We start from the raw sequence: 13495 nt of genomic DNA on the forward strand, positions 1-13495 counted from the left end.
TTATTAATATATTCTAAACTTTTGATATTAAAGTTATCATCAATAGTTCCGACTGAATATGTTATTCTTAGTATATTCTAAACTTGTTACTATCAGTGCATATTAAAGTTATCATTAAAAGTATATTCTAAACATGTCATTACTAGTATTTTGTAATTTTTTCACTATTAGTACTCATTAAAGTAATTGTTAGTACACATTAAAGATTTTGATAATAGTACCTGCTAAACGCTATACTTTTTTTTATAAATTTCCCATATCATAAATTAAAATTTTCATTAGTTTTGAATATACTAACAATGACATGTTTAGAAGACACTACTAATGATAACTTTAATATGTACTAATACTCAAAAGTTTAGAATATAGTAATAGTGACAAGTTTAGGATAATGATAAACTCGGAATATATTATTATTACCAAATGTAGGATATACTAATAATGGTAAGGATACAAGGTCATAGTAATGATAACTTCAATGTATACTAATTAAGTTTAGAATACCGAAGAAGATATGTTTAGCATCTCCTAATAGTGATGTTTCGAATTTACGAACAATGACACCTTTTAAATAAAAACTTTAATGTTTTCTGATCATTAATGTTTGGTATATAATGACAAGTTTAAAGGCACTATTAATGATAACTTGAATATGTGCACATATTCACATGTTATCATATGTTATTATTCACATGTTATTATAATACATTATTATGTACACATAATCACATGTTTAGAATAGTGTAATAAAGTTTAAAAGGTTATATTAATAATGTTAATGTGTAGCAATAATGACACGTTTGAATTATATTGATAATGTAAAGTTTAATAAATACTAATACTAACATAATTAGAAGTTGCTATCTATGATAACTATAATACGTACTAATAATGATTAGTTTTGAAAAAAACTAACTGTCATTTTAAAAAGCCAGTAATAATGGTAACTTTAACATGTATTAATACTCACAATTTTAGAATATACTAATAATGACAAGTTTTAAATAATTATAAAATTTGGAATATATTAGTATTGCCAAGTTTAGAATATACTAATAATGGTCCTAATAATGACAACTTTAATGTGTACTAATAATAACAAGTTTAGAATAATAAAGAAGATATGTTAGTATATACTAATACTGATATTTTTCGAATATACGAACAATGACAACTTTAGAAAGTATTGTTAATGATAACTTAAACGTGTACTAATAAAGAGAAGCTTTTAATGATAACTCAGATATGTGTTAATAATAACAAGTTTATAATATACAAAAATTGACAAGTGTAGAGGGTACTATTGATAATGAATTGAATGTGTACCAAAATGACAAATTTAGAAAGACACTATTAATGATAACTTTAACGTGTAGTTACAAAGAGAAGTTTATAAAGTACTATTAATGATAACTTTAATGTGTACTAATAATGACAAGTTTAAAATGCAGTAACAATGACAAGTTCAGAAAGTTATAAACTTTAATAAATTCCAATATTGACATGAGATGTTTAGAAGGTGCTATTAATGATAACTTATATGGCAAATAGCAAATGATAAGTTTAGAACATACCAATGAAAAGTTAAAGTTAATGATAACTTCAATGTGTACTAATACTGTCAAGATTATGATATGCTAGTAATCACAAATTTGAAAAATACAGTAGAAATATATATAAAAAAATGGCATATTTAGAAGAAACTTTAGAAGATAAATTTAGAATATACTGATAATAACAAGTTTAATATAATAATAATGGCGATTTTAGAAGGTGCTAATATGTGGTAATGTGGTAATATTGACAAGTTTAGAATACTTTAAAAATAGCATTTTTTGTAATATACAAATAAAGATAAGTTCAGACTGTATCTTAATGACAACTTTTAGAAGGTACTATTAATGATAACTTTAATATAAACAAAGCACTATATACTAATAAGGGTAAGTTTAGAAGGTACTATAATCGATAACGTTAACTTGTACTAATAACGACAAGCTTGGAATATACTAATAATGCCAAGTTTAGAAGGTACTATTAAGGATAACTTTAATGTCTATTAATAGTGATAAGTTTAGTATACACTATTAAGTTTAGAATATAATAATAATGACAAGTTTGGAAAGCACTATTAAAGATAAAATCTATGCGAAATGATAATGAAAATTTTAGAATATGACAAGGTATAATTCAATTTATAATAAAATAGCGTTTAGCAGGTACTATTATTAAATATTTAATATGTACTAATAATCACTTTAATGAGTACTAATAGTGAAAAAATTACAAAATACTAGTAATGGAATGTTTAGAATATACTTTTAATGATAACTTTAATATGCATTGATAGTAACAAGTTTAGAATATACTAAGAATATCCTCTACAATTGCCATTATTAGTGCATATTAAAGTTATCATTAATAGTACTTTCTAAACTTGCCCTTATTAGTATTCGAAAAATATCAGTATTAGTAAATACTAACATATCTTCTTTATTATTCTAAACTTGTCATTATTAGTACATATTAAAGCTATCATTATTAGGACCATTATTAGTATATTCTAAACTTGGCAATAATAATATATTCCAAAGTTTATAATTATTTAAATCTTGTCATTATTAGTATATTCTAAAATTGTGAGTATTAGTACATGTTAAAGTTACCATTATTACTGGCTTTTTAATATGACATTGTTAGCTTTTTTTCAAAACTAATCATTATAGTTATCATTAATAGCAACTTCTAATTATGTTATTATTAGTATTTACAAATTTACATTATCAATATAATTAAAACGTGTCATTATTGCTACACATTAACATTATTATTAATATAACCTTTTAAACTTTATTACAATATTGTAAACATGTGATTATGTGTACATAATTCAGTACATGTATTATAATAACATGTGAATAATAACATATAATAACATGTGAATATGTGTACATATTCAAGTTATCATTAATAGTGCCTTTAAACTTGTCATTATTAGTATATACCAAACATTAATTATCAGAAGACATTAAAGTTTTTATTTATAATACATTCTAAGTTTGTCATTATTAGTACGTTCTAAACTTGTCATTATTAGTACAAATTATAGTTATCATATAGAACCTTCTAAAGTTGTCATTTTTAGTCATTTCTATACTTTCCATTATCAAATTATTCTAAACTTTTCCACATTAAAGAATTTCCACATCAAGAATCTTCTAAGCTTAGCATTAGTTTAATGTCATTATTCTAAACTTGTGATTCTTAGTATATTCTAAGCCCGTTATTATTGGTACATACTAAATTTTTCATTAATAATACCTTCTAAATTTGTTAGTATTAGTGTATTCTAAACTTGTCATTACAAGTATATTCTAAACCTGACATTATTAGCATATTCTAATTCTGTCATTATTGGTATATTCAACACTTGTCATTGTTAGTAAACATTAAAGCTTGTCAATTGTATATTCTGAACCCTCATTGTTAGTACACATTAGTTATCACTAACAATACTTTCTCAATTTGTCATTGTTCGTAAATTCGAAACATCACTATTAGTAAATACTAAACATATCTTCTTTGGTATTCTAAACTTTATTAGTATACATTGAAGATATCATTACTAGGACCTTGTATCCTTACCATTAATAGTATATCCTACACTTTGTAATAATATATTCCGAGTTTATCATTATCCTAAACTTGTCATTATTACTATATTCTAAACTTTTGAGTATCAATACATATTAAAGTTATCATTAGTAGTGTCTTCTAAACATGTCATTGGACTCGTGATCGACAGCTATTTCCCTCCTGGAAGAGAGCTCAGAGCTCGTAGGTCCGATCTATGGGTAATGCTATGACCTTGCACACACACACTATTAATGATAACTTTAGAATGTACTACTACTGAAAGGTTCAATATACAAATAATAAAAAGTTTAGAATAAAAGATAATGACAAGTTTAGAAGAAGAATATTGACATGTTTAAAATATAGCAATAATGATAAGTTTAAAAGATCCTATTAATGATAACTTAAATGTGTACTAATAATGACACGTAATAATGAGAAGTTTAGAAGGTACTGTTAATGAAAACTTTAATGCGTACTAATAATGAAAGTTTATAATATACTAATAAAGACACGTTTAGAATATACTAATAATAACAAGTTGAGAAGTTACTATAACTGTTAACTATAATATTAGAAGTATATAAGGTACTATTTGTAATAATAATGAAAAAATAGAATAATGTTAGAAGGTACTATTAATGATAACGTTAATATGTACTAATATAGACAAGTTTAAAACATATACATAAAGAAAGTTTATAAGGTACTATTTGTAGTAATAATGAAAAAATAGAATATACCAACACAGACAAGTTTAGAATATAACAATAACAACAAGATTAGAAGGTATCTGTAAAGATAACATTAATGGGTACTAATAATGATAATTTTAGAATATACTAATAATGAAGAATGTGAATATAACAATTAATAATAATAACAAATATAGAATATACCATAAACGACAAGTTGAAAAAGAAATTGAGAAGCTAGTAATGTCAAGTTTAGAAGATATTGTTAATTTTAGAGCATACTAATAATAAAAGTTTAGAATATGGTAACAGTGACAAGTTTTTAACGTACTATGAATAATAACTTTAATGTGTACTAATTTTGACAAATTTAGAATATACTAATAATTACAAGTTTAGAGGGGACTGTTAATGATAAGTTTAGAAGGTACTATTAATATCTTTAATGTGTACTAATGATAATAATGCCAAGTTTAGAATATACGAATAAAACAAGATTAGAAGGTACTGATAACGATAAATTTAATGTGTACTAATAATGACAAGTTTAGAAGATGCTTTTAATGGTAAAATTTAATGTTTACTAATAATGACGAGTTATGAATATACTAATAATGATATGTACTAGTTTAGAATATAATAATAATGACAAAGATAGAATAATGACAACTTTAGAATGTACTTATATTACAAAATTCAAAATGTACTAGTAATGATAAGTTTAGAACGTCCTATTAATGATAAATTTGATGTGACCTAATAATGACGTGTTTAGAATTTACAAATAATGATAAGTTTAGTGTATACCAATGAAGACATGTTTAGAATATACTAATATTGACATGTTTAGAATATACCAATAATGATAAATAATAATGACAAGTACCACTAATGATATATTTAATACTATATATATTTAATACTTATACTACTAATGATATATTTAGTTTACTAGTAAGTTTATATATAATGTGTACTAGTAAGTTTAGAATATACTAATAATGACAAGTCTAGAATACTCCAATAATGACAGGTTTAGAAGATACTATTAATGATAACTTTAATGTTTACTAATAATGATGATTTTAGGTTTTCCCAAGACTGACAAGTTTACAATATCAATTGAAAAGGTACTATCAATGATAACTTTAATATGTTCTGATCATGACAAGTTTAGAATATACGATTAATGACAAATTAAGAGCATACTATTGGTTATAACTTTAATGACAAGACTAACGACAAGTTTATAAGGTACTATTAATAACAACTTTAATGTGTACTTATAATGACAACTTTAATGTGTACTTATAATGACAATTTTATGTACTTATAATGACAACTTTAGTATATAACTTTAATATGGGTTGATAAAGACAGGTTTCGAACATACTAATTATAACAAGTTTTGATGGTTCTTTTGATAATAACTTTAATGTGTACCAACAATCACAAGTTTAGAATATACTTGTAATATTATAAACTTAACCATAATAGTGTATTTTCAACTTTCATAATATTTTCTAATATTTGTTATTATCAGTAGTATCCTCTACAATTGCGATCATTAGTGCATATTAAAGTTATCATTAATAGTACCTTCTAAACTTGTCGTTATTAGTATATTCTAAACATGTGATTATGAGTTTATATTAGAGTTATCATTAATAGTACTTTCTCAACATGTACTTTCATTCTAAGGTTGGCCACTATTGGTACACTTTAAAGTTATCATTAATAGAATATTCTAAAATTTCATTATCAATATATTCTAAACTTGTCATTAATAGTACACTTTAAAGTTCTCATTAATAGTATATTTAATATGATCATTATTAGCATGTTCTATAATCATCATTATTAGTATTAGTTATTATCAAGAGTATCTTGTAACTTGTCATTATTAGTATCTTCTATACTTGTCATTATAAGTATATTCTTAACGTATATTCTTAACGTATATTCTTAACGTATCATAATCACTATACATTAAACTTACCCATAATATTATATTCTCAACTTTTATAGTTAGTACACATTAATGTTATCATTAATAGTAGCCTCAAACTTGTATAACCTTGTATATTCTAAAGTTGTCATTCTTAGTACATATTTAAGTTATTATTAAAAGAATCTTCTGATTTTGTCGTTATTGGTATATCCTAAACTAAAAATTATCATTAATACCATAATCTTAATTTGTCATTATTAGTACACATTAAAGTTTTTATCAGAAGTACCTAAAAGTATCAGAAGTACCTAAAAGTATCAGAAGTACCTAAAAGTGTCATTATTCTAAACTTGTCATTACTAGAACATATTAAAGTTATCATTGATAATTCCTTTTCAACTTGTCATTATTAGTATAATTCAAACATTAATTAGTAATCATTATTAGTGTATTCTAAACTTGTTATTATCAGTCATTATTCAAAAACTTGTAATCATTAGTATATTCTAAACTTTCTTTAGTAGTACACGTTAAAGATATTGCTGAGAGAATCTTAATCTTGTCAGTATCAATATACATTAAAGTTATTATTACTATTATATTCAAATCTTGACATTATTACAACACAATAAAATGATCAAAAGTACCGATTATTACCACATTCTAAATTTGACATTATTTGTGCAAATAAAATTTATCATTAATCGCACACTTCTTATTATTAGTATATTCTAAATTTGTTATTATAAGTAAACATTGAAGTTATCATAAATATTACCTTCTAAACTTGTCATTATTAGTATATTCTAAACATGTCATTATTAGTATATTCTAATAATTATTCTAAATAGTATTCTAAATACTATCTTCTAAATCTGTTATTATTATAGTGTTCTAAACTTGTCATTATAAGATATCATTAGTAATACCCTTTAAACCTGTCCCCATTAGTGTTCTATACTTTTCATTATTAGTACACATTAAAGTTATCATTAATAGTACTTTCTAGACTTCTCATTATACGTATATTCTAAACATGTCAATATTGGTATATTCTAAATGTGTCCTCAACTTCTCATTATTAGTATGTTAACTTGTCATTGTTAGTTCATACCAAATTTATCATTAATAGGACGTTATCATTAGTATATTCTAAGTCTGGCAATTTTAGTATATGTTAATGTTGTCATTATTCTAACCTTGTCATTATTATTATAATTCAAACTAGTATATTCAAAACTCGTTGTTATTATTAGTAAACTTATCATTAATAGTATATCCTAATTACACTGTACAACAAATTTCAGGATTAAGAAAAAAACATAGTTCTCATGTGCGTTTTATTATGAAGTTCAGTGTGCTGAATTCAAATTTGATAACAAAAATTTCATGCCAGGTCACAATTTTTTGTAAATCGCTGTTTTAATAATTATGCAATTAATAGAGATTTCCAAGGTTCCATAAATGTATTTTGCTCCCAAAGTCAGATTAAATGTCTTCATTGTATTTATTTAATTAATATATAATAAATCGGCATGTTTGTTAGCTTTATATGATGTATTAACCTACAATCTATTATTTACTTCTTCTTTTATAAGACGTCTCAGGCGTGTCACGCTTCAGGTTCCAACAGAAGTCAGCCAGCATAGCAGGGCTCCATTTTCCCTTGTACCTGTTTTCCATTGACGCTATATCTTGATGGAACCTCTCTCCATGTTCATCACTCACATCTGCTGCATTCTCTGGGAAGAAGGACAGATGAGAATGAAGAAAGTGTATCTTCAGTGACATATTGCATCCAAGATCTTGGTAGCATTTGATTAGCCTCTCCACTTTACGCTACGCTCAGGTTCATCCATTGTCGCCTCAAAGTCCTCATCATTTATAAGCTTGCGAATCTGAGGGCCTACAAATATACCCTCTTTAATCTTGGCATCACTAATTTTAGGGAAGATCCCTTTGAGATACTGGAAACATGGCTTGTTATGTTGCAGTGCTTTGGTAAATTGCTTCATTAGGCCTAGTTTTATATGCAGTGGTGGCAAAATGATTTTCTCCTTCTTAACTAGTGGCTCATGAATTACATTATGGCATCCAAGCGTCATAGATTCCCGAGATGGCCATTCTGAGCGTATATAATGTTCTGATCTGGCCCTACTGTCCCACTTGCAAAGAAAGCACATAAATTTTGTGTATTCAGTTTGTAGCCCATTAAGTATGGCTACTACTTTCAAGTCTGCACAAATTAACCACTCATGCTCTTTGTAACTTATGCGGTCTAGAATAAAAGCAAGGTTCTCATATGTCTCTCTTAAAATGACTGAGTAAGCAACTGGAACTGAAGGCATGGTGTTCCCAATGTGCAACAGAACTGCTTTTATGCTGTAAAGGGATCCATCTATGAATAGCCTCCACTCATTGGGTTCATAGGACAGCTCAAGGGCACTGAATAGGCCTCTGATATCATTACAATAAGTCAAGTTGTTTTCCAAAGTGAAGAAATCCTGTAGATTTGCAGAACGCTTCCTAAATACTGTAATTCGAGCTTCTTCATCCAACAGGTGCCATTGTTGCAAACGTGAGGCCAGGAGTTCACTCTGTTGCTTAGTAAGTGTTAGATCACGAACTAGATCATTGAGTTCTGGTTGGGTGATGAGGTGTGGTTTCTTATCAGATTCAAGTTGTGTCGTATACGTTGCATCTTGAGATTCTGAATCGTCTGAGTTGCTCGTGTCATCGCTTGGTAGTTCAGAGGGCGGCTGTGGTACAGGAATATCACTTGAATGTAGAACTGGGCGAATAGCAGACTGAAGATCTGGATACACGATAGATTTCTTGCCTTTTCTGTTGCGACCTGCAGGAAAATAAAATAAAATCAGACTAAAAATGGATACTATTGGTTGTGATCACGTGCAAAAATAGTGGAAGTGCAACTTATTATGTATTTCGATCTTTTTTATTGATACATCTCTTGAAAATATATATAAAAACAGTAAAAAATAAACACTGAACACCCACCTTTAATATCCATTAAGCAGAAGTAGCAATCTGTTGAGTGGTCCTTTGGCTCCCTCCAGACCATTGGTACGCCAAACATGAGGCCAGTCCCTTTGCCTTTCACCCAGGCAGAAAGGGAACTTGTACACCTGACACAACATATGTGAGGTGCCCAGCTTTTGTCCTGGTCACCCACTTTACATCCAAAGTACAGCTCATAAAGTTTCTTTACACGTTGAGTCAACTGTCTCTTGTATTGCCTTAATGTAACTGATCCACATATATAACAAAACTTGTCTGGCGAATTCTTGCATTCTCTAGGCATCTTAACTCTGTATCCTGTTAAGAAAAAAAAACACATAGCTATGTGAAAAATTATATAAATGGTAAAAGCAACAAAAAATACCGTTCAGATAGACATTGCGGGCACTGCTATTTACGAAGAACTGGAGGGTCACAGAAAGAAACGGATGTTATATTCGTGATCTACGCAAAAAAATAACTAGAAAAGGATAGTCTCATTTCCGTTTTTTTTTTTCATTGTTATACAGTTATATTAGTTATACAGTTATACAGTTATATTAGTATATTCCAAATTTGCCATTATTAGTACACATTAAATTTATCATTAAAAGTACCTTCTAATCTTGTTTTTATTAGTACATTCGAAACTTGACATTATTAGTATGTTGTAAACTTATCATTAGTAAAAAATAAAGTAATTAATAGTACCTTCTAAACTCGTCATTATTAGTTAATTTTGTAGTATCTTCTAAACCTGTCATTGTAAACTTGTCATTGTAAGTACACATCAAAGATATAATTAATAGTACCTTTTAAACTTATCATTAGAATGTTTTATACTTTTCATTATTAGTACACATTAAAGTTATCATTAATAGTACTTTCTAAACTTCTGTATATTCTAAACATGTCTTCATTGGTATATTCTAAACTTGCCATTAATACTTCATATCAATTTTATCATTAATAGGACGTTCTAAAGTTAGCATTATTAGTATATTCTAAACTTGGCAATATTAGTATATGTTAAAGTTTAAACTAGTATATTCTAAACATTCTAAACTTGTCATTATTATTATGTTCTAAACTTATCAATAGTAAAAATTAAAGTCATTAATAGTACCTTCCAAACTTATCACTAACAGTACCCTTTAGGTTTGTAATTTTTAGTATATTCTAAACTCGTCCTTATTAGTTATCATTAATAGCATCATTATCGGAATATTCTAAACGTGTCATTATTTAGTACACATCAAAGATATCATTAATAGTACCTTTTAAACTAGTCTTCATTAGTACACATTAAAATTATCATTAATAATACTTTCCAAATTTCTCATTATACGTATATTCTAAACATGTCTACATTGGAATATTCTAAACTTGTCATTATTAGTATGTTCAAAATTTGCCATTAATAGTTTATATTAAGTATATCATTATTAGTATATTCTAAACTTGGCAATATATGTTAAAGTTGTCATTATTATTATTGTTTAAAGTAGTATATTCTAAAGATGTCGTTATCAGTATATTCAAAACTCATTATTAATAGTATCATCTAATATATTCTTCTAATATATTCTTCTAATATATATAATAGTATATTCTAATATATTCAAAACTCGTCATTATTAATAGTATCTTCTAATCTTTTCATTATTACTATATTCCAGGTTTGACATTATTAGTACACATTAAATCTATCATTAATAGTACCTACTCATCTTGTTTATATTTTTTGTATTTTCTAAAACTAAACTTATTTTTAATGAAAATTAAAGTCGTTAATAGTAACTTCTACACTAATCAATAGAAGTACCCTTTTAACTTTTAATTATTAGTATATTCTAAACTTGTCAATATTATTACACATTAAATTTATCATTATCGTTAAAAAAATTGTCACTGCTAAAATATATTCTAAACTTGTTTTTATTAGTACACATTAAAGTTATCATTAATAGTTCCTTTACAACCTGTCGTCATAAGTATATTCTATATTAGTCATTATTAGTACACAATAAAGATATAAATTGTATTTTCACACCTTTCATTAATAGTATATTCTAAAATTCTAAACATTCTAAACTTGACATTATTAGTATGTTCTAAACTTATCATTATTAAAAATTAAAGTCATTAATAGTACCTTCGAAACTTATCATTAACAGTACCCTTTAAATTTGTAATTATTAGTATATTCTAAACTCGTCATTATTAGTTATCATTAATAGTATCTTCTAAACCTGTCTTTATCGGAATATTCTAAACTTTGTATCCATCAAAGATATCATTGATAGTACCTTTTAAACTTGTCATCATTAGAATGTTCTATACTTTTCATCATTAGTACAAATTAAAGTTATAATTAATAGTACTTTCCAAATTTCTAATTATACGTATATTCTAAAAATGTCTACATTGGAATATGTTAAACTTGTCATTATTAGTTAAAGTTGTCATTAAACCTTGTCATTATTATTATAGATCGTTATTGGTATATTCAAAACTCGTCATTATTAGTAAACTGATTACTAATAGTATCTTCTAATCTTTTCATTATCACTATATTCCAAGTTTGACATCATTAGTACACATTAGTACACATTAGTACATCATTAGTACACATTAATAGTGCATACTAATCTTGGTTTTATTAGTATTTTCCAAACCTGGTATTATTAGTGTGTTCTAAACTTATTATCAGTGAAACTTAGTCATCAATAGTACCTTCTACACTAATCATTAACAGTGGCCTTTTAACTTGCAATTATTAGTATATTCTAAACTTGCCAAGTTATCATTGTCGTTAAAAACTTGTCACTACTAAAATATATGCTAAGCTTGTTTTTATTAGTACACATTTAAGTTATCATTAATAGCTCCTTTTCAACCTGTCGTTATAAGTATATTCTATATTTGTCAGTATTAGTACACAATAAAGATATTAATTGTATTTTCACACTCTTCATTATTAGTATATTCTAAAATTCTCATTTAGTACACATTAATCTTATCTTTAAAAATGCCTTTTAATCTTGTTTTTATTGTTATATTCTATTTATTCATTATTACTATTTATAGTACCTTCTAATTTTTTTGTATATTCTAAACTTATCATTAGTTCATATTAACGTTATCATTATTAGTACCTTTTAAACTTATCATTATTGGTATATTCTAAATTCTAAACTTATCATTATTAGTACATATCATAGTTAACAATTATAGTAACATCTGAACTTGTTATTATTAGTATATTCTAATCTTAACAGTACCTTCTAAACTTCTTATTATTACGTGCAATTATTGGTACACATTAAAGATATCATTCAATAGGATCTTTTAAAGATATCATTATTGCTATATTTTAAACATGTCAATATTAGTTTCTTCGAAACTTGTCATTATTTTTCATTCTAAACTATATTATTTGTATACTTTACAGTATTAGTTTACTCTAAAGTTATCATTAATAGTACTTTCTAAACTTGTCATTACCAGTATATTCTAAACTTGTTATTATTACTCAACTTTAATGTTATCATAGTTCCTTATATAATTGTCATTTTTAGTGTATTCTAAACATCTCATTATTGGTACACATTAAAGTTATCATTAATAGTACCTACCCGGACTTTATTTGTATATCCTAAACTTAATAATAGTATACTCTAAATATGTCATTATTAGTTTACTTTAAAGGTACTATTAATAGTACCATTAACCTGTCATTACTAGTACACATAAAAGATATCGTTAAAAGTGCATTCTAAAATTGTCATTATTAGCTTATTCTAAACTTATTATTGGTATATTCTATACTTTTCATTTTCAGAACACATTAAAGTTATTATTTATAGCTTATAAATTTGTATTTGCATTTGTATTTGTATTTGTTTTGTATTTTTGTATGTATTTTTTATATTTTGTATATTCGTATTTTGTAGTTTTTGTATTTATTAGTATAACATTAACGTTATCATTGATAACTTTTCATTCTAAGCTTGACAATGATAGTATCTTCTAAACTTCTCATTATTACTATATTCTAAACTTGTCACTTGTCACTTGTCACGAACTTGCTTATTATTAGTACAAATTAAAGTTATCTTGAACAGTACCCTTTAAAATTGTAATTATTGGTATATTCTAATTTTTCCATTATCAGTACACTTACCTGTACCTT

At 25.8% G+C, this 13495-nt stretch overlaps 1 protein-coding gene across 1 annotated transcript in view; it reads right to left on the bottom strand.

Annotated features, from left to right (window-relative positions):
* LOC143023225 (uncharacterized) overlaps positions 1-13495 on the bottom strand; it is a 113931-nt gene that overhangs the window by 47904 nt on the left and 52532 nt on the right. The window contains exons 2-3 of the mRNA XM_076181746.1: positions 9301-9618; positions 8698-9136 (exon numbers count right to left, since the gene is read on the bottom strand). Of these exons, the coding sequence (XP_076037861.1) occupies positions 8698-9136; positions 9301-9618 (757 nt within the window). The remainder of the gene's footprint in view (positions 1-8697; positions 9137-9300; positions 9619-13495) is intronic.

This window comes from Oratosquilla oratoria, unplaced genomic scaffold, assembly GCF_046742065.1.
Source record: "Oratosquilla oratoria isolate Oo_2021 unplaced genomic scaffold, ASM4674206v1 SCAFFOLD45, whole genome shotgun sequence".
NCBI lineage: Eukaryota > Metazoa > Arthropoda > Malacostraca > Stomatopoda > Squillidae > Oratosquilla > Oratosquilla oratoria.